This window comes from Coregonus lavaretus (genome assembly GCF_964263955.1).
Source record: "Coregonus lavaretus genome assembly, chromosome: 5".
In the NCBI taxonomy this organism is placed as follows: Eukaryota; Metazoa; Chordata; class Actinopteri; order Salmoniformes; family Salmonidae; genus Coregonus; species Coregonus lavaretus.
In genome coordinates this window covers 38,805,453-38,825,969 of record NC_139992.1, presented here as the reverse complement: position 1 = coordinate 38,825,969, position 20,517 = coordinate 38,805,453, and the positions used below count along the sequence as shown (strand labels likewise).

The 20,517-nt window shown below is 46.7% G+C and overlaps 1 protein-coding gene across 1 annotated transcript in view; it reads left to right on the top strand.

The window, feature by feature from the left end:
* Window positions 1–238: 238 nt before the first annotated feature.
* The window catches only part of LOC311129080 (inositol 1,4,5-triphosphate receptor associated 2-like), a gene marked incomplete at its 5' end in the record, with an annotated part of 27,809 nt that continues 7,530 nt past the window's right edge, over window positions 239–20,517 (top strand). Inside the window, 23 exons of the mRNA XM_084161349.1 lie at window positions 239–833; window positions 1,338–1,412; window positions 1,885–1,995; window positions 2,793–2,973; window positions 3,326–3,384; window positions 3,641–3,716; window positions 3,832–3,990; window positions 4,159–4,276; window positions 6,260–6,310; window positions 7,000–7,077; window positions 7,481–7,537; window positions 8,099–8,158; window positions 8,442–8,506; window positions 10,369–10,462; window positions 11,041–11,175; window positions 11,495–11,596; window positions 12,747–12,898; window positions 13,675–13,786; window positions 14,773–15,070; window positions 15,810–15,862; window positions 16,928–17,027; window positions 17,234–17,408; window positions 17,984–18,078. Coding sequence (XP_084017475.1) covers window positions 239–833; window positions 1,338–1,412; window positions 1,885–1,995; window positions 2,793–2,973; window positions 3,326–3,384; window positions 3,641–3,716; window positions 3,832–3,990; window positions 4,159–4,276; window positions 6,260–6,310; window positions 7,000–7,077; window positions 7,481–7,537; window positions 8,099–8,158; window positions 8,442–8,506; window positions 10,369–10,462; window positions 11,041–11,175; window positions 11,495–11,596; window positions 12,747–12,898; window positions 13,675–13,786; window positions 14,773–15,070; window positions 15,810–15,862; window positions 16,928–17,027; window positions 17,234–17,408; window positions 17,984–18,078 — 3,001 coding nt within the window. The remainder of the gene's footprint in view (window positions 834–1,337; window positions 1,413–1,884; window positions 1,996–2,792; window positions 2,974–3,325; window positions 3,385–3,640; window positions 3,717–3,831; window positions 3,991–4,158; window positions 4,277–6,259; window positions 6,311–6,999; window positions 7,078–7,480; window positions 7,538–8,098; window positions 8,159–8,441; window positions 8,507–10,368; window positions 10,463–11,040; window positions 11,176–11,494; window positions 11,597–12,746; window positions 12,899–13,674; window positions 13,787–14,772; window positions 15,071–15,809; window positions 15,863–16,927; window positions 17,028–17,233; window positions 17,409–17,983; window positions 18,079–20,517) is intronic.

Genomic DNA, 20,517 nt, shown 5'->3' with positions numbered 1-20,517 from the left:
TCTATTTGGGATGTCTGACGTGATGAACATGGGAAGTATGCGTACATATGTGGTGTGATGGCATATCGGTATAATTCCTCTCCTTTCACTAAACCCGTCTCCTTTTAATTATTTATTTTACCTTTATTTTAACAGGCAGGTCGATTAAGAACAAATATATATTTACAATGACGGCCGGTCTCCAATGACCGCCTCTCCCCTCTCTAGCTCTTATCCTGTTTTCACCACCTGCTCCAGCATGGACCTTGGAGTGACCCATCGGCAACGCCACAACCCTGTTGACAGCATCTGTCATAAGCTGCAGACCATCCAGCGGCACGACCGTGAGGTTAACCCCTCCTCGCCCTTCCAGATCCCAAAGTTCACGTCCAGCAGCTACGACAGCCCCCAGTCCGGCCTGCGCCACAACCTGGAAGTAATCCTGAAGAAGCGAGAGAGGGAGGGGATGTTGACCCCAAAGGGTTCACCCCAGCTTTCCAGGAGCTCCCACTGTCCCACCTCCACACCCGTCAACACCACCATGAACCCCCCGACCCCATTCAATGCTACGTTCACCATCACCAGTCATCCCGGGGAGTGGAGGGGCACGGGGGTAGGGGTGGGGTTTGGAGGGCAAGGGAGAGGATGGCAGAGGAACTGCTCCACCCCAGCTGTCCAGATTGGAGACATGTTTTTCAACTTCTCTCATGGTCCCCAGTTTACTCAGCCTGAGGCGGGGACGGGGACACGGTCAGACAGCAGTACGAGGCACAAGATCCCGTCTCTGTCCCACACTCACACACCCGCACACAGCCTGCTGTCCTACAACCTCAACTTCTGCTCGTCAGACGACCGTGAGGTTAACCCCTCCTCGCCCTTCCAGATCCCAAAGTTCATGTCCAGCAGCTACGACAGCCCCCAGTCCGGCCTGCGCCACAACCTGGAAGTAATCCTGAAGAAGCGAGAGAGGGAGGGGATATTGACCCCCAAGGGTTCACCCCAGCTTTCCAGGAGCTCCCACTGTCCCACCTCCACACCCGTCAACACCACCATGAACCCCCCGACCCCATTCAATGCTACGTTCACCATCACCAGTCATCCCGGGGAGTGGAGGGGCACGGGGGTAGGGGTGGGGTTTGGAGGGCAAGGGAGAGGATGGCAGAGGAACTGCTCCACCCCAGCTGTCCAGAATGGAGACATGTTTTTCAACTTCTCTCATGGTCCCCAGTTTACTCAGCCTGAGGCGGGGATGGGGACACGGTCAGACAGCAGTACGAGGCACAAGATCCCGTCTCTGTCCCACACTCACACACCCGCACACAGCCTGTTGTCCTACAACCTCAACTTCTGCTCGTCAGACTCCACGGCCAACCTGCTGCAGTGTGAGCTGCCTTACCCGGCCCTGGTTGTCAAGAGACTGTCCATGGGAGACGGTAGGGGGAATACACACACAGAGGGTCACAGTGGGATTACGAAAGCACTGCTCAGTTCTTAGGGAACAATGATATCAATGATATAGACTATTGATCACAGGAGGTTAAGAGCATTCCTCAGGCCTCTCACATACTCTATTCCATTCACCATCTCTTACGTCACACACATTTGTGGTCCTCTGTAGCTCAGCTGGTAGAGCACGGCGCTTGTAACGCCAAGGTAGTGGGTTCGATCCCCGGGACCACCCATACACAAAAAAAAAAAAATGTATGCACGCATAACTGTAAGTCGCTTTGGATAAAAGCGTCTGCTAAATGGCATATTATTATTATTATTACATTATACACCTGTTATTATGTTGCCTCAAGGAAAGTTATGCAACTGACAGAAGAAGAATCGTGTTTATTGGCCACTGATGAAGTGGCCATTGGCCAGCGTATTTACAGAAAGTGTGTCTGTGTGTGTGCGTAGGAGCCATGTTCTCCTCTGAGAACCGGAAGGAGATGATGGCTGAGGTCAGTCTGATCTGTGAAGAGGATTTATTAGACACCATTTTCCACGCTTGTGACTGCCAGCGCAGAGGTAAACACACACACACACACAGACACAGTATTAAACTCTCAAAGTATCAAATATACGCTGAGCACAGAAGTCAACTTGCATACACACTCAAAATATCCAATGTAGCACATTCTGGAGTGCACACTCATCTATCCAGACTAACAGTATCGAACACACACAGTATGTGTATCATACACTCTCACTGTGATAATGTTTTGTAAAAAAAGCAGTCAATCAATTGCACCACTGAGTTGTAGCCAGGTCTGCTTTCTTTTCTTTGTTTCTGAAGCAGTCAATGATGTGATACAAGTGCTCTAGATTCCTTATGGGTGGTTCTCTCTTTACAGTCCTGTCAGTCTCCCCACCCCTCCTGTCCCATGCTGCCTCCTCCTGAACTGATTGGCCGGTGGCAATGGAGGAACAGGGCGTTCTTTAAGAAATCCTCTAGTGCGATCACTTTATCTCTGCGGTCTGTAGTGCCTAGTTATTCGGCTTGCATCCCAGAGGAAGCTTGTGGATTTCTAGTAGTTTTATCTCTGTGGTTTAGGGTTTACTAAAGGTTAGGTTCAGGAGGCCTACACTTGACCCCCGTTGTGTGGAGGTTACACAGCTTTTTCAGTCTAAGGTTTGGGTGTAAACACAGTGTTTGTTTACTAAAAGCTGTTACTGAAGAACTTCAGGCGGAGGTAGGAGATTGCTATGACGTCTGGGCATGGGGAGGTCGCTGACGGTGCTAGTCACCAAACTGACCACAGTAACCCGGTAAATGACTATGGTAAAGACAGTAACCTGGCCCCTCCCTCCTCCTGCTCCTTCAGGTAAGGTGTACGTGTCTCGTATCGTGGATTACCTGCGTCACACTACCAGCCGGGGTTCTGAGGACAGTGGGCTGGAGGACCTGTGTAATATGCTGGACCCGGAGCACAAAGATGTGTCTATTGACCTGGATACCTACCACGCCATCATGAAGGAGTGGATAGATGACTGCAGAAAGAATGGGTACTGGAGCTGTTTTCTATGTGTGTCCACCAAATGGCACTCTATTCCCTTTATAGTGCACTACTTTGGGCCAGGGGTCTGGTCAAACGTAGTGCACTATATAGCAGTGCATGTCATCTTGTCAGCTTTTTGCCTGTAGAGGGTGCTGTGTTCTAATTAATGTGTTCTGTCACATGGGCGAATGGATACCAATTTTGCAGCCGATTATTCTTATCAAAGAGCTTGCTGTTTATTAGATAAGCTTTTGTAACTTTTGTTTTGTAACAGATGCATGAACTACTGCTGTCCTGGCTGTGTGTGTGTGTGTCTGTGATATTGGGTGTCTGTCTCCTTGTCTTTACCACAACCACAGGGACGACAAACCAGAGGACTTGACTCAAGAGTCTGTCAGACTCCGAGACAGCCTGTCAGGTGAGTTGATACAGACAGACATATAGGAGACATTAGAGTACTAATCAAAGAAAAGGATGACTGTTCTGAAGGTTTTCCGGTTGTACATTTTCTCTTGTACCATGCCTCCAAGTAGCCATGTTTCTCTCTGTCTATCTTTCTGTGTGTGTTCTCCATCTAAGAGAACGTCTCATCGTTTTAGCAAATATATGTATTTTGTCTCTCTTTAAGCATAGATTATTTCTCACCTTCTCTCTCTCTGTCTTCTCTCCGTCAGCTAAGAGGTCTGTCCTGCTGAACATGACCTCAGGCAGTCTGGAGGCATTTGGAGGGGAGGTGTCTCGAGCAGATCTGTAAGTAATGCTTGTATTCGTGTGTGCGTGCATGACTTTGTCCAATTGTACATTTTACTAACCGTGTTTTACCCTGTATGTGACTGCATCTGTTCATGTGTATGCTCCTCCTCAGTGAGACGTCAGACCTGGTGTTCTGTGTGGCCGACCTGCAGTTCAGTAACCAGAAGCTTCAGGAGGAGGTGAGGAAGCTGAAGCAGAGCGTGGAGACCATGGAGGACCAGAACCAGAAACTAGCAGAGGAAAACGAGGAGCTCAAGTCACAGGCCAGACTGTATGTATTGTACACACACACCAACTGATGCAGACACACACACAGTCACACATACACAAACTCTTTAAATGCGTACCTTCCTATTCCACCTTGTCTTAATTTAACCTCTTATTAGGCTCCACACACACACACATCCCCAAGTGTAACGTCCCTCTCTCCCCCCTGTAGAGGCCAGCAGCTGGTCCAGAAGGAGAAGATGTTGAAGGAGGAGGTGGAGGAGATGAAGATGAGTCTGAGCTGTACAGAGGAGGGCAGAGCCAGGGCCTCGGCTCAGAGCAAACATATGGTATATATACTCACACTTCATCTTCACTGTCATGCTATTCAACAATCTACACTGAAAAAAAATATAAACGCAACAACATCAAAGATTTTACTGAGTTACTGTTCATATAAGGAAATCAGTCAATTTAAATAAATAAATTAGACTGGGAATACTGTTATGCATCTGTTTGTCACAGATACCTTAAAGGAAAGGTAGGGGCGTGGATCAGAAAACCAGTCAGTATCTGGTGTGACCACCAATTGCTTCATGCAACGCAACACAACACATCTCCTTTGCATAGAGTTGATCAGGCTTTTGATTGTGGAATGTTGTCCCACTCCTCTTCAATGGCTGTGTGAAGTTGCTGGATATTGCTGGGAACTGGAACACGCTGTCGATCCAGAGCATCCCAAACATGCTCAATGGGTGACATGTCTGGTGAGTATGCAGGCCATGGAAGAACTAGGACATTTTCAGCTTCCAGGAATTGTGTACAGATCCTTGCGACATGGCATTATCATGCTGAAATATGAGGTGATGGCGGCTGATGAATGGCATGACAAAGGGCCTCAGGATCTCGTTACGGTATCTCTGTGCATTCAAATTGTCATCGATAAAATGCTATTGTGTTTGTTGTCCGTAGCTTATGCCTGCCCATACCATAACCCCACCACCACCATGGGGTACTTTGTTCACAACTTTGACATCAGCAAACCACTCGCCCACACAACGCCAAACTCTGTCTGCCATCTGCCCGGTACCGTTGAAACCAGGATTCATCTGTGAAGAGCACACTTCTCCAGTGTTCCAGTAGCCATCGAAAGTGAGCATTTGCCCACTGAAGTCGGTTACGACGCCGAACTACAGTCGGGTCAAAACCCTGGTGAGGACTTCGAGCACGCAGATGAGCTTCCCTGAGAAGGTTTCTGAGAGTTTGTGAAGACATTCTTCGGTTGTGCAAACCCACAGTTTCATCAGCTGTCTGTGTGTTAGATCTCAGATGATCCCGCAGGTGAAGAAGACTGGATGTGGCGGTCCTGAGCTGGCGTGGTTACACATGGTCTGCGGTTGTGAGGCTGGTTGGACATACTGCCAAATTCTCTAAAACGACGGAGGCGGCTTATGGTAGAGAAATTAACATTCAATTCTCTGGCAATAGCTCTGGTGGACATTCCTGCAGTCAGCATGCCAATTGCACGCACCCTCAACTTGACACATCTGTGGCATTGTGTTGTGACAAAACTGCACATTTTAGTGGCCTTTTATTGTCCCCAGCACAAGGTGCACCTATGTAATATCATGCTGTTTAATCAGCTTCTTGATATGCCACACCTGCCAGGTGGATGGATTATCTTGGCAATGGAGAAATGCTCACTAACAGGGATGTAAACAAATTTGTGCACACAATTTGAGAGATATGTTTTTTGTGTGTATGGAACATTTTATGGGATCTTTTATTTCAGCTCATACAACATGGGACCAACACTTTACATGTTGCGTTTATATTTTTGTTCTGTGTATATTGAAAGCAGGTGCTTCCACACAGGTGTGGTTCCTGAGTTAATTTAGGGTCATTTATAAAGATGCTGGGCAGGCCATTATTTTGGCTACCATGGCTATGCCCCCATAGGATGATAATGCCCACGTCCACAAGGGACGAGTGGTCACTGAATTGGTTTGATGATCATGAAAATTATTTTAACCATATGCCACGGCAATCTGTTACCATATCTCAATCAAATTGAACACTTAAGGGAGATTCTGGAGCGGCGCCTGAGACAGCATTTTTCACCACCATCAACAAAACACCAAATTATGGAATTTCTCGAGGAAGAAGGGAGTTTCATCCCTCCAATCGAGTTCCAGACACTTGTAGAAGCAATGCCAAGGTGCACTGTAGCTGTTCTGGCTCATTTTGGGGTTTCCTTTATTTTGGCAGTTACCTGTTTCCAACTAACTATACAATGTCCACAGCCCTATACTAACCCAACATCTCCCCAACAGGAGAAAGAGAACCAGAGTCTGATTGCAAAGATAATCTGTCTTCAGGATGAGGTACTGTATTGTATACCTTTCTCTCTGCACACAGAACCCCTTTCAGCAAGATCTAAATCGATCTTGGTCACTTCATTACTTTATCATGTCTTTCATTGGAGGCATCTATAATGCACCTCAAGTGCTTCTATGTGGTTGTAATTCCTTTAATGAGAGATTGATTTAGAGGCTAGTCATCAGGATTATGCTCTCCGACCAATCAGTGTCATTGATCAGTTAAGTGCTTACTAGGGAGAAACAACAACAAAGCAGCAGGGCCATCTGCTTCCTATGGGGACTTCCTGTCTGCTGTTTTTCCTTAATCTAGGACACTGTTTCCCCAACTCTGGTCCTCGAGTACCCCCAACAGTACACAGTTTCGTTGTAGCCCTTGACAAACACACCTCATTCAACTCATTGAGGACTTGATGATTAGTTGACGAGTTGAATCAGGTGTGCTTGTCCAGGGTTAGAATAAAGATGTGTACTGTTGGGGGTACTCGAGGACCAGAGTTGGGAAATACTGTCCAAGATCATGGAAAAACAGCAGACAGTGATTTAGGAAATCCCATTCCATAGCTATCTACTCTAATGCACCTTATCCACTGTCAGGTGACATGGTAAGGGAAAATAAGCCATCTCTTTTGGGTAGAATTACTCATCTCTCACTTCTCCTCCCCCTCCCCCCCACACACACACCTGTGGACTAGAACATCAAGGTCACCATGGAGATGGATGACCTCCAGAAGAAGATGATTGAACTGTGTGACCTAAACGCTGAGCTGCAGGTGGGTCCACATAACTGTTGTGTGAATATAAGTGAACGAGCTATTGTACTGTCGAGGGAATAAGCGATTCAAGGTAGGCAACTAGGAAGCGGTTTGCTGGACACAGATTAAGCCTAGTCCTGGACTAGAAAATCCCGTTCAATTAAGATTGTCCATTTAGAATGCTTCTTAGTCCAGGACTAGGCTTAATCTGTTTCTGGTAAACTGGACCTAGAAGTAAAGTAAAGGTTGTGTGAATGTTTTTTTGCCTTTCATGGTCTTCTGAAAAGAAGAGTGCAGTGCTATGGACCTACGTAACTGGCCTTTAGGATCAAAGTGATCCCCACGCCTGCTCCTGATTGGTCTGTCTGTGTGTTGTGGATGAGTGCCAGTGGTGTCATGATGTCTGTTCTGTCGTCCACAGGTCCAAAACCATTCCTTCGATGCTGTCATAAATGAAAAGGAATCCCTCATACTCCAGGTCAATATCATAACTTTCTAGTTATTTTGTTCAGTATCTGCTCAGTAATTAATAGAGATGGATTATTATTCTAGCCGTGCTGTCTCCAATATTTAAGCAATAAGACCTGAAGGGGTGTGGTATATGGCCGAAATATACCACGGCTAAGGGCTGTTCTTAAGCACGACGCAACGCGGAGTGCCTGGACACAGCCCTTAGCCGTGGTATATTGGCCATATATCACAAACCCCCGAGGTGCCTTATTGCTATTATAAACTGGTTACCAACGTAATTAAAGCAGTATCAGAAATGTTATGTCGTACCCGTGGTATACGGTCTGATATACCACAGCTGTCAGCCAATCAGCATTCAGGGCTCGAACCACCCAATTTATAAGCGAAGGTCACATTGTAGATTGGGTCCTTTGATCAGTAATAACCCAGGCTTCAGGGCATGGAAGCCTTTTGATCTGACCGTTTTTTTTATCTGTTCATTCATATGACCATACATTTAGAACCTTTCACAGACATAGTCCTGGGGGAAATATGATAATATTGCTGTCATGTTGTCTCCCCTCTACAGAAATGCAGACAGATTGAGGAGCTGAAGGCTGCAGTAGTGGAGTACTCGTCCGTCACAGAGGTGAGGAGGCTGTCTGGTAATCATTACGCCAAATCACCCCCTATCCCCTTAGCCCTTACTCCCATGCACTAGATCATAAAGGAGTGGATGGGTACAAGCAGCAATACTGTACCCCACTGCTCTATACTGCTGACTAGAGAGCTCTGCAAAAGTATTTATTTATATCTCTCTCAGCATATGTCTCTCAGGATATGTCTGTCTATCTGTCAGCTGCAGTGAATATGTATTCGCTGCAGCAGTAGTGGCGTTATCTAACCGTGTTTGTTGTTGTTGTCTCTGACAGCTGTTGAGAGCAGACAAGACCAAGCTGGAGAGCCAGATGCACATGATGCAGCCAGACATGGCAGCGTAAGTATGTATTAGAGATGGTGCCTTGACTGTTCTAGTAGCAGGATTGGGGGATGCTGTGTATTCCCTGTTGTTTAACTATGTCCTTTTGTCTTCGTAGTTTGTTCTGTTTGGTTTGCTCTCTCTCTCTTGCTCTGCCCTGAAGCAGTCTGTTCTCTGTGGAGTGGGATGATGATATATATATACACACACACAGTGGGGAGAACAAGTATTTGATACACTGCCGATTTTGCAGGTTTTTCTACTTACAAAGCATGTAGAGGTCTGTAATTTTTATCATACGTACACTTCAACTGTGAGAGACGGAATCTAAAACAAAAATCCAGAAAATCACATTGTATGATTTTTAAGTAATTAATTTGCATTTTATTGCATGACATAAGTATTTGATCACCTACCAACCAGTAAGAATTCCGGCTCTCACAGACCTGTTAGTTTTTCTTTAAGAAGCCCTCCTGTTCTCCACTCATTACCTGTATTAACTGCACCTGTTTGAACTCGTTACCTGTATAAAAGACACCTGTCCACACACGCAATCAAACAGACTCCAACCTCTCCACAATGGCCAAGACCAGAGAGCTGTGTAAGGACATCAGGGTTAAAATTGTAGACCTGCACAAGGCTGGGATGGGCTACAGGACAATAGGCAAGCAGCTTGGTGAGAAGGCAAGAACTGTTGGCGCAATTATTAGAAAATGGAAGAAGTTCAAGATGACGGTCAATCATCCTCGGTCTGGGGCTCCATGCAAGATCTCACCTCGTGGGGCATCAATGATCATGAGGAAGGTGAGGGATCAGCCCAGAACTACACGGCAGGACCTGGTCAATGACCTGAAGAGAGCTGGGACCACAGTCTCAAAGAAAACCATTAGTAACACACTACGCCGTCATGGATTAAAATCCTGCAGCGCACGCAAGGTCCCCCTGCTCAAGCCAGCGCATGTCCGGGCCCGTCTGAAGTTTGCCAATGACCATCTGGATGATCCAGAGGAGGAATGGGAGAAGGTCATGTGGTCTGATGAGACAAAAATAGAGCTTTTTGGTCTAAACTCCACTCGCCGTGTTTGGAGGAAGAAGAAGGATGAGTACAACCCCAAGAACACCATACCTACTGTGAAGCATGGGGGTGGAAACATCATGCTTTGGGGCTGTTTTTCTGCAAAGGGACCAGGACGACTGATCCGTGTAAAGGAAAGAATGAATGGGGCCATGTATTGTGAGATTTTGAGTGAAAACCTCCTTCCATCAGCAAGGGCATTGAAGATGAAACGTGGCTGGGTCTTTCAGCATGACAATGATCCCAAACACACCGCCCAGGCAACGAAGGAGTGGCTTCGTAAGAAGCATTTTAAGGTCCTGGAGTGGCCTAGCCAGTCTCCAGATCTCAACCCCATAGAAAATCTTTGGAGGGAGTTGAAAGTCCGTGTTGCCCAGCGACAGCCCCAAAACATCACTGCTCTAGAGGAGATCTGCATGGAGGAATGGGCCAAAATACCAGCAACAGTGTGTGAAGACTTACAGAAAACGTTTGACTTGTGTCATTGCCAACAAAGGGTATATAACAAAGTATTGAGAAACTTTTGTTATTGACCAAATACTTATTTTCCACCATAATTTGCAAATAAATTCATAAAAAATCCTACAATGTGATTTTTCTGGATTTTTTTTCCTCATTTTGTCTGTCATAGTTGACCTGTACCTATGATGAAAATTACAGGCCTCTCTCATCTTTTTAAGTGGGAGAACTTGCACAATTGGTGGCTGACTAAATACTTTTTTTCCCCACTGTATACACTTTTTCTTTTTCATTCTGTCTCTTTTGCATTTCTCTCTCTCATTGTCTCTCGCTCTCCCTCTAGCAGTGTAGGTCTCTCCCTGTCGGTGGCGTACAGGTTGAACCAGAGCTCTTCAGGATCCCTGCAGACAGAACTGGCCCTTGCTCAAACACCTCTGGAGGTTAGTTAAGCAATAAGGCCCGAGAGGGTGTGGTATATGGCCAATATACCACGGCTAAGGGCTGTTCTTATGCACAACGCATTGTGGAGTGCCTGGATACAGCCCTTAGCCATGGAATATTGTCCATATACCACAAACCCCCAAGGTGCCTTATTGCTATTATAAACTGGATACCAACGTAATTAGAGCAGTAAAAATACATGTTTTGTCATACCCATGGTATACGGTCTGATATACAACAGCTGTCAGCCAATGAGCATTCAGGGCTCAAACCACCCAGTTTGTGATTAAATATATCCCCTAGTTCCATGTTTGTGTCACAAATCTGTCACAGTGCAGGGAGCATAGTGGAGTTGCGTTCTTTTTTTTTTTTTGTAGTACACTTCTCATTCTGAAGTAGCTGCCTGTGAATTGAACACCCACTCTCTCTGTTTGAGTACTCTCACACCTTTCAGGACCCACCCACTGTATTCACCCAAAACATCAGCTCCAAGGACCCTATTAGGCTATAGTTTTACTGACACCCTCAGCCTATCCGCATCAGGGTTAATGACCAAGTCGTGTTGTTTTATTCCCAGGGTGCTGAGTGTGTGTCGCCGCTGAGCTCTGCGTCTGCTCTAGATGAGACTATGGACAGGGAGGTGTTTCTGCTCCTGCAGGGCCCCACACCTGACCAGATGTCCCTGGAGTTCAAGCGCCTCATCAACAAACTGGTACTCTATACACTAGATACAGCAAACATTGTCCCAATTTATACACTAGATACAGCAGTCCTGATATCTTCAGCCATTACTGTCCTAATTATGCACTCAATACACTATGAAGGGACTGGTATCTAGCCAGCACACATTTCAAAAGCAAGAAGAAGCATGGAAAAAACGAATTTGTGTGCTTCTATGATGTCATTGTTTTATGATTATGGGATGTAGATGCATGACTCATTTTCTTCCTTAGCTAATTTAATTGATGAATACTCAAAGTAGTTCCATGGAGAGGCTGAATCACATCCATTGTTTTTCTGGTTGTTTTCAGAAGAGAGATTTTAAGGACGAGGGTCTCTCCATCTTGTCAACACTCAGAGGACTCATACACCACTATGGAGGACCAGGGGCTAGTAGAGACCCCAGACTGCAGGTGAGGGACACACACACACACACACACACACACACACACAGGCTCTCCTCTCTCCCCCTCTCATTCTCTCCCTCTTTTTCTCTTGCGCTCATGCTCTTTCTTGCTCTCTTTTCTCTCACTCACACACTCTCCCTCTCTTGTTCTCACTCTTCCTCTCTCGCTCTCTCTCCCACTGTCATTCTCACTATTTTTCTCTTGCTTTCTCTCCCTCTCTCATTCTCTCACTCTCTCTCACTCTCTCTCTCACACACACACACACTAGAGCCATTAGAGTGGATGTATCAACCCACTATCTAGCCCAGTTGTGGAGGAGGATGTTACTGAATCACTCTGTACCAGAGAACTCTCCATATTCCCCTGTGTGTGTAGGTGTTTGTGTGTGTGCGTAGGCATGCTGGGGGTCAAATATGTGTACCAAAGCGGAGGATGGTGTTTCTCTAGGTTCAGAGATTCAAGAGAAGAGAGCAAATACCTTTTAGTTTTCCATCATATTGCTTTTCACTTATCCTGTTCTTTCAGATCAGTGCAGAATGTAGATACAGGAAATTGAGAAATTAGGCTATTGAGATTCACCCCACTGAGTTCAATGTGGAGTGGAGAGTAGGGAGGCGTTTAGCTGAATAGGCCTCTCTCTCCCTCTCTGCTCATAGCTTTTAGAGGATTACATAATATGGCCATTCTGTCTCTCCAGAGATCCCTAATCTACAATGTTATATAACTATCTCTAGCCCATCAATGCCTATTAATACAGCGCGGCTTAGTTAGTGTGCTGTAGCGTAAATGCAGTCTCTCAACACACAGACACACACACTCTAGCTCTCTCTCCCCCTCCCTGCTCTCTCTCGTTCTCTTTGTCACCTCCCTCTGTCCCCCTCTGTTGCTCTCTTTCATTCCCCCTCGCTCTCTTCACTCCCTTTCCTCTCGTCCACCTCCTTTCTCGCTCCAATCTACATTCGTCAGACACGTACACAGTAAACATTCTTCATGAGTAAAGTAGTGTCACTGACTGTGACTAAGAGATGGACATACTTTACTGTATGTCTGGTACTGCTGGATAGACTGTCAATCGGTCTGTCTGCCTGAGACCCAGTAGCACCAGGAAGAGGCTGACTCCCTGCCCTTTCTCTCCCCCCCCCCCCCCCCCCCCCAGGCAGTGCAGTCTGAGCTGGATCAAAGGAGGACAGAGTGGGGTCTCAGCCTGGAGCAGTTGGACCAGTACACCGACTACCTGGAGAAAGAACTAATCAAGTTGGCCAGCAACATAAGGAGATCCCGCACTGAGATACTACACCTGTCGGTCAGGTGAGTGGGGGTTGAGTGTGTGTGCGTGTTGGAAGTGAGGGTCAAGAGGAACTGGTGCTGCTTTCTCTCACTGGTCAATTAGGTTTAGCTGGTCTTGTATAAGAAAGGGTTACAGTGGGGCGGGAGGGACTGTCATTGTCTAAAATACTACAGACTCTGTGACAGGAGGGATCTGGTCATATTTGGCTGCTTCCCTCTGCTCTCCTGAAGTCTCTGTGCTCTGGGTCTGACTGGGTGACCTCTAACCTGTCTAAGTAGTGGTTGGGTCCTGGCCCAGTATGGCTCTCTGTCTGTAGCTGCCTCTCTGCCACGTGGGCCCGTTCCACACTGCCGCCCTGCTCCGGAGGATAAAGGGGGGAGGGGGGCCGTTATCAGGCCAGGCTGTGGGAACGTTGTCTGGGCTAGCCAGCTGTGCACAGGCCCTCTGGACTACTCTGGGACTGGGTGTTAGGAGCTGTCCGATACTGGGAGTTAGGAGCTCTGGAGAGCCCCTATCATCCTAGTACAGGCTGGGCAACAGCAGCATGGGACACTGCATGGGCCTGCGGATTGGGTACAGTATGTTATGTTATGGACCCTTCACTGCGCTGTCAATGGGCTGGGTGAGAGTGATGAATCTGTTAATTTGCTTTGTAGTCACTGGATGCATGAAATATGTGTGTTAAGTGACCTTGTATTGTTGGCTTTAGGGTAGATGGGGGGGGGGGGGGGGGGTGTTGCTTTACGTGTCTGTCTGTGTAGATATGTGTGTAATTTACGTGGGTCCGTCCATGTAGGGTTCAGGAGCAGGAGAATCAGAAGCAGCAGCTGCGTGAGGAGTTGGACCAGCTAAATACCCCGGGGGACAGCAGGGAGGCCAGCTGCCAGACCCCCGACGAGGACCCACAGGTAGGAGGGAGAGAGAGCTACAAAGATGGAGGGAGGGAAGAGGTAGACAGGGCAGCAGAGAGGCTAGCTGTGAAACCCCTGACCCTGATGATCCACAGGTAGGACTAAGCGAGAGATTGGGAGACTTGGGAGAATGGGGAAAGAGGTGTAGTCCCCTGTGTGTCACAGCTGGCATGTTGCTTTTGAAAATCTGTTGAATATCTTGTAGTAGGAAGATTGAAAAAGTTAGGGATTCACTCGACTAGTATGGGAGAAAGATGTCGGGTATAGTAGGTAATGGGCTACTGTTAGGACACAGGCATTGAGAGCCATGGATAAGAACATGGAACATAGCAGAGAATAGGACTCAGATGGTGAATAGTAAAGGCTGTTTAATAGAGACACTAGAGGATGGAGTGGGTAGCTGAGTGGACACTTTGCACACTTTCTGATCAGGAGAAATATTCTGTGTTAATCTCTCTCCTATTCTGTAATGCTACTTTGTAAATGCCTTTGTCTATTATCGCCCATAGGCACAGATCTAGGATCGGTTTACCATCTCACCAACCTTAACTATTAGGGAGGAGAAACACACAACTGATCTTAGATCAGCATTCGGGGAAAATGTAACTTTTGATTTGTTGTTAAACTCTGAAACCTCACATTATCACTTTGAACAGGCTCAGTTCTATTTGTATATCTTTATCATTTAGTTAAGTAGGGACAAATGCAATTAAAACATTGACACATTGAATAAACAAGTGTAACTTTATCCTACTGTTTGTTTTGCTCCTGGCATGATCTATGAGGTTCTAGTCTATTCAATCTGTTTGTATTCATTTAACCTTTTTTAGACCGTTTTTCCTGCATTACCGTGCTTCTACGTGCTCTTTGGTGTCTAGGCAGAATTACTGAAAAACCTCTGTGACAACTGCTAATGTAAAAAATGCTTTATAAATACATGAATTCCCTGAGCATGTTTTAATTCAGTGTATTTACTTTGTCAGGCTGGGGAGGACCTGGACTGGGATGAGGAGTTTGTCCTCCAAGACTTCCTGAAGAACGAGGGGGTGGAGACGTACAGGGAGTTCAAGAGTCAGGAGACAGGACAGACAGACAGGAGGACGGAGGACAGACTGGCGGAGAGAGGGGACCAGCCTGGAGAGGGGGAGGAGGGGGAGGTGGGGGAGAGGTGGACCGTGGTGGGGGGAGAGGGACAGGAGGGGGGACTGAGGGGGATCTCCTTTCTCTCTCCTCTCTCAGAAAGAAGTGAACCCGACCAGACGGAGGGAGAGGATCTGAGAGGTGAATGAGTAGGATTCCCCAGATTAGTAATGATGATGATATCCTATTATAATTCCATATTGGGCTGTATTTTAGTGAGTTTACAGGAGTTCCTGTAAGGTCTCTCTCTATGGTTCTGGACTACTGAGCCAGGTGAAACACTAGGTAAACCAGGGGTTAGTGAGTCCGTCAGAAGCCTGAGTGGATTACTCCGGTAATCCCTGGAGTCACAGAGCACTCAGCCACCCTTGAAGAACCAGGCCCAGACACACACACAGTCCTCTGGGGTTTGTGGCAAGGACAGCCATAGATGGCCAGGGTCTCCAGCGAGGGACCAGCTGTGTGGCTGTTCTCTGGCAAGTGTTCTCGGCCCCAGCCTTCTATGGCCAGGTGTTAAAGTCATCCAAACCCATTGGAAGTGTTCAGTAATCCCCAGTGGTCTCCCTGCATCACTGGCTGCCAGAACCCAAAGAATGTGGTCATTACTGCCTCTAAACCCACTAACACAGATGGGGAGTTTAATAGTCTAATATTATGGTCTAAGATGGTAGTGGGTGGGGCTTAGTTTGACCTTGCCAGTGACCCCAGCTGAATATCACGGAGATGATTTTCAACTTCAACTAATTAGCTTTTCTTCCTTCCTGTCTCTCTCCCCCTCCCTTCCTCTACCCCCCCCCCCTCTCTCCCTCTCTCCCTCTACCCCCCCCCCCCCCCCCCCCCCCTCTCCTTCTTCCCCCTTCTCCCTCCCTTTTTCTCTCAGAAACCACAGCGTCAACAGACAGTGACCAGAGGGTGAACAGTCTTTCCCCACAGGTAGATGGCAGTCTTTAAAACCTATTACTCTGTGTATGTACTCCTACTGTGTCAGTGTGATTTATAGCTATTCTCTGGATTAGTTTGCTGGTTATCCACTCCAGACTTAAAAGACTGAACTATATAACCATACCAAAAAAGCCAGATATTTTTGGGGTTGCCCTCATGTGTTTTGTGAAAGGAACATTGCTCTGTCACTGTTAAGATTTGACTGGTGGCTGTTTTTCATATAAAATAATGGGTGTTCATTTGAGTAGAACCCCCCACCTTGGAACATTGCTTTGAATGGTGATGTCCCTTCTAGTATGTAGATATACGTAGTCGTCAGGAGTGCATGTGACCGTATGTGACGATGATGACAGTTTTAAGAGGCCACTTCTGGTGGGCAGGAAACGGTCATAGGCCCCGTTCAAATACTTTGAACATTCATCCTTCCCTTATATCTTCCTTGAATGAATCACCTATCTATCCTGGTCACTGAGGTTTTGTGTAGCTTTTACCAGTCCAGTCATCATGTCTGATCAGTGATCACTCCAAGGAAGGAACAGAGGAAGGATTTTAAGAGTATTGGAACAGGAGCAGAAGTGTTAACCACACCTCTGAGAATAGACAACAGGACATGGACAAATCTAGCCTGGAACACGCACTCTTTCCTTCCATCTTCCTCTCTCATACTTTTTACTTTCCTCCCACTTGACATAACAACTCATACAGCCTTGTATTTATTTGACTACCAAATTGACTTATTTGCTCATGTCATTAGTTCTAGATAGACAAAACTGAATAAATAGCTCATCTTCTGAAGTCAAGCTTTCTTACTTAATCGGATCGATAGGGAATGGACAGTGACTCACACTGATACAGAGGTAATATGAGGTTGTTTTATATGCTTTGTTGTTGGATAAGCAAAGGCGTTGTTGCTTGTCAGTCTGATTTCACTATATCCTTTCACATGAACTGAATGGACAGGTAGCTGTTATGTATTGATGCTCGTCTGTTTATCATATTCATACTCTTATTATAAAAAAATTACATGGATAATTATCTGTATGTGTTGTTCCTCAGGGTGCCAAACTCCCAGAATGCTTTGGGCCTGAGGACGCCCACCAGCAGGCTGTTGACACTGAGGAGCATCCACTCCCTCCCTCCCACTCTTCTCTATCGGGTAAGACCATCTCTCTCTCATCACTCTCTCTCTTCCTCCCCTCTGATCAGTCTTTCTCTCTCTGCACCATGCAATCCCTGACTCACTCTAGCCTGCACCTACAGCAAATGTAGTATTTCTCTTCATGCATTCAGTATATTTCATTTAGTTGGATGGCCCTCTCCAATGCTGTTTCACTTATGACTCCTCCTCACCCTTTTGTCCAGATGCAATGAGCCCTGACACCATAGTGCCCCTTCTTCAAGACACACCTCAGCCTGGCTCACCAGAACATGACAGGACCATCACTGCTGGCAACAGTCCACCCCCCAGGTTGGCTGAGATGGTATCTCCCAGCTGCACTTACCCTGTGATGGATGAGACCATTTTACTCACTGGCGGGTGAGAACCAAGCTCTGTGGCTTTTACTGTACAGTCGTAGTTTCGGTGTATGTGAGTGCACTGTAGCATGCTTCTCTTCCTCTCTGAACACATTTGCCAGTCAAATTAGTGTTTTCCAAGCTGAGTGAGGAGGGAAGTGTTGGCTGTGTAATTGGGCCTCTTTAGCGATACTTTGCATACCCACAATGCACCTGTAAACGGGGCTGGGGCAGTGACTTTGCTCTCATAGGTAGGTGCAGTCACAGTCAGTGACCCCAGCTGCTTCCTACTATCTAAGAGAGATAAGCACCCACCCAAAAAATGTATACTGAGAGAGAGAATGTATAATTTCTCTGGTTGGGCTCCAAGAGACACTGATAAACTGGGGCGGCAGGTAGCTTAGTGGTTAAGAGCGTAGTGCCAGTAACCGAAAGGTCGCTGGTTCTAATCCCCGAGCCGACTAGGTGAAAAATCTGTCTGTGCCCTTGAGCAAGGCACTTAACCCTAATTGCTCCTGTAAGTCGCTCTGGATAAGAGCATCTGCTAAATGACAAAAACATTAAAATACTGACCTTTCACCTTTCTCTCTGGGTCAGCCCCCAGCAGACAGACGGCAGTGAAGGAGGAAAAGAAGTAGAGGACGACATCACCTCGACCAATATGACGACCAATATAAATGACGCACAGGTCAGTACAATACACAGGAAGTATTTTACTGATGGCACAATGATGAAAACTAACTTCCTTCATTGACAGTCACAGCCACTGTGACAATCTCTGTCTTGACTTCCCCTTTTCTATCACTCTCTCTTTCCCTCTCTCTGTCTTTTACTCTCTCTGTTCATTCTCTTCCTGGTTGGGCTGAGTGGTGCTGTGTTGTGGATGGGATGGAGGGGTATGGACAGGGGCTGGTCGGCTAAGGGCTGTGCCCAGAGAGGAGGGGGTTAGGGTGGAGGAGGACCCATGGTCCCTCCCACCTTTGTGTATTCTGATTCAGTTGCTCCACTGCACTGTACACTTTGTCAAGGGAGGCAAGTATGGCTTATTTGGTTCTTAGCTCCAGATTGTGTACAGATAATTTCATGTCTGTGTAATAATGTAGTCTTTATGTTTACGTGTAGTCTACTGTAAACTTTTCTCTATCTTTTCTGAGCAGGTTTGTGTGTGTGTTATATAGGGCGGCAGGTAGCTTAGTGGTTAAGAGCGTTGTGCAAGTAACCGAAAGGTCGCTGGTTCTAATCCCCGAGCCGACTAGGTGAAAAATCTGTCTGTGCCCTTGAGCAAGGCACTTAACCCTAATTGCTCATGTAAGTCGCTCTGGATAAGAGCGTCTGCTAAATGACTAAAATGTTATTTCATTGTTGTCACAGGGGTTAGCTGTGAGTCCATCCACAGAGACAGACATGCTATTTCTGTTATTCCAGTCTCCTGCTCTGTGTAGGCACAGCGGGGTGGCACTCCTGTGAGAAATGTTTCCAGAGGGAGCCAACAGATTCCTTCTAATACAGTTAAGAGTGCAAGTTTAATCTGTCTGTGGCAAGCATTTACAGCTGGATCTGTCTGTCAGTTTGGTAGACTGGAGAGTAGTGAGAGAGCAGGAAGGTTAGAGCGTTGGGCCAGTAACCGAAAGGTTGCTCGTTCAAATCCCTGAGCCTGGTAAGAAATCTGTCTGTGCCCTTGAGCAAGGCACTTAACCCTAATTGCTCAAGTGTTGCCGTTGATAATGGCTGACCCTGGCCGTGACCCAACTCTCTGGGGGTGTCTTGGGGAGCAGTGGTGATTTTAGCATGTAAACCTTGGTGGGGCAAACAAAAACAAATGTGACAAATGGTGCCCACAAACTGTTAGGGCCTACATAAAGCTGTCCCAACAGCAGTCCCAACATCTTACCACTGCTACACCTGGCAATCAGCAGAGCCTTGTCTGGCAGCGAAACAGTTAATTCAGCCTCATTTACTGCCTTTAAAAAAAACATAGCTGTTATGGCTGACTTGCTTAAACAAATGTGGTTTCTAATGACAATTGAGATGTACAAAGTATGGCATAAGGGGACGACAAGCGGATAAGAGGCAATCCATAATTTCAATTAAGACATTAAGGAGCGAGCTAGGACGGACGTAGTCAATAGAACTATTTGTTTAGCACTTTTGAAATGTACAGCGACAGAATTCAGAACATGGGCCATTCTTAGTGTTCTCCCTGTACACCAAGTCAGAACCGTAGGATAAATAAAGGGGGCATATACAGTGGGGGGAAAAAGTATTTAGTCAGCCACCAATTGTGCAAGTTCTCCCACTTAAAAAGATGAGAGAGGCCTGTAATTTTCATCATAGGTACATGTCAACTATGACAGACAAATTGAGGGAAAAAAATCCTGAAAATCACATTGTAGGATTTTTAATGAATTTATTTGCAAATTATGGTGGAAAATAAGTATTTGGTCACCTACACAGGAAGCGGCACAGGTCCTAATCCAGGCACTTGTCATCTCCCGTCTGGATTACTGCAACTCGCTGTTGGCTGGGCTCCCTGCCTGTGCCATTAAACCCCTACAACTCATCCAGAATGCCGCAGCCCGTCTGGTGTTCAACCTTCCCAAGTTCTCTCACGTCACCCCGCTCCTCCGCACACTCCACTGGCTTCCAGTTGAAGCTCGCATCTGCTACAAGACCATGGTGCTTGCCTACGGAGCTGTGAGGGGAACGGCACCTCCGTACCTTCAGGTTCTGATCAGTCCCTACACCCAAACGAGGGCACTGCGTTCATCCACCTCTGGCCTGCTGGCTCCCCTATCTCTGCGGAAGCATAGTTCCCGCTCAGCCCAGTCAAAACTGTTCGCTGCTCTGGCACCCCAATGGTGGAACAAGCTACCTCACGACGCCAGGACAGCGGAGTCACTCACCACCTTCCGGAGACATTTGAAACCCCACCTCTTTAAGGAATACCTGGGATAGGATAAAGTAATCCTTCTACCCCCCCCCCCCCCCCCCCCTTTACTCCAACCCCCCCCCCAAATTTTTTTTTTAAAAATAAATAACAAACATTGTAAAGTGGTTATCCCACTGGCTATAAGGTGAATGCACCTATTTGTAAGTCGCTCTGGATAAGAGCGTCTGCTAAATGACGTAAA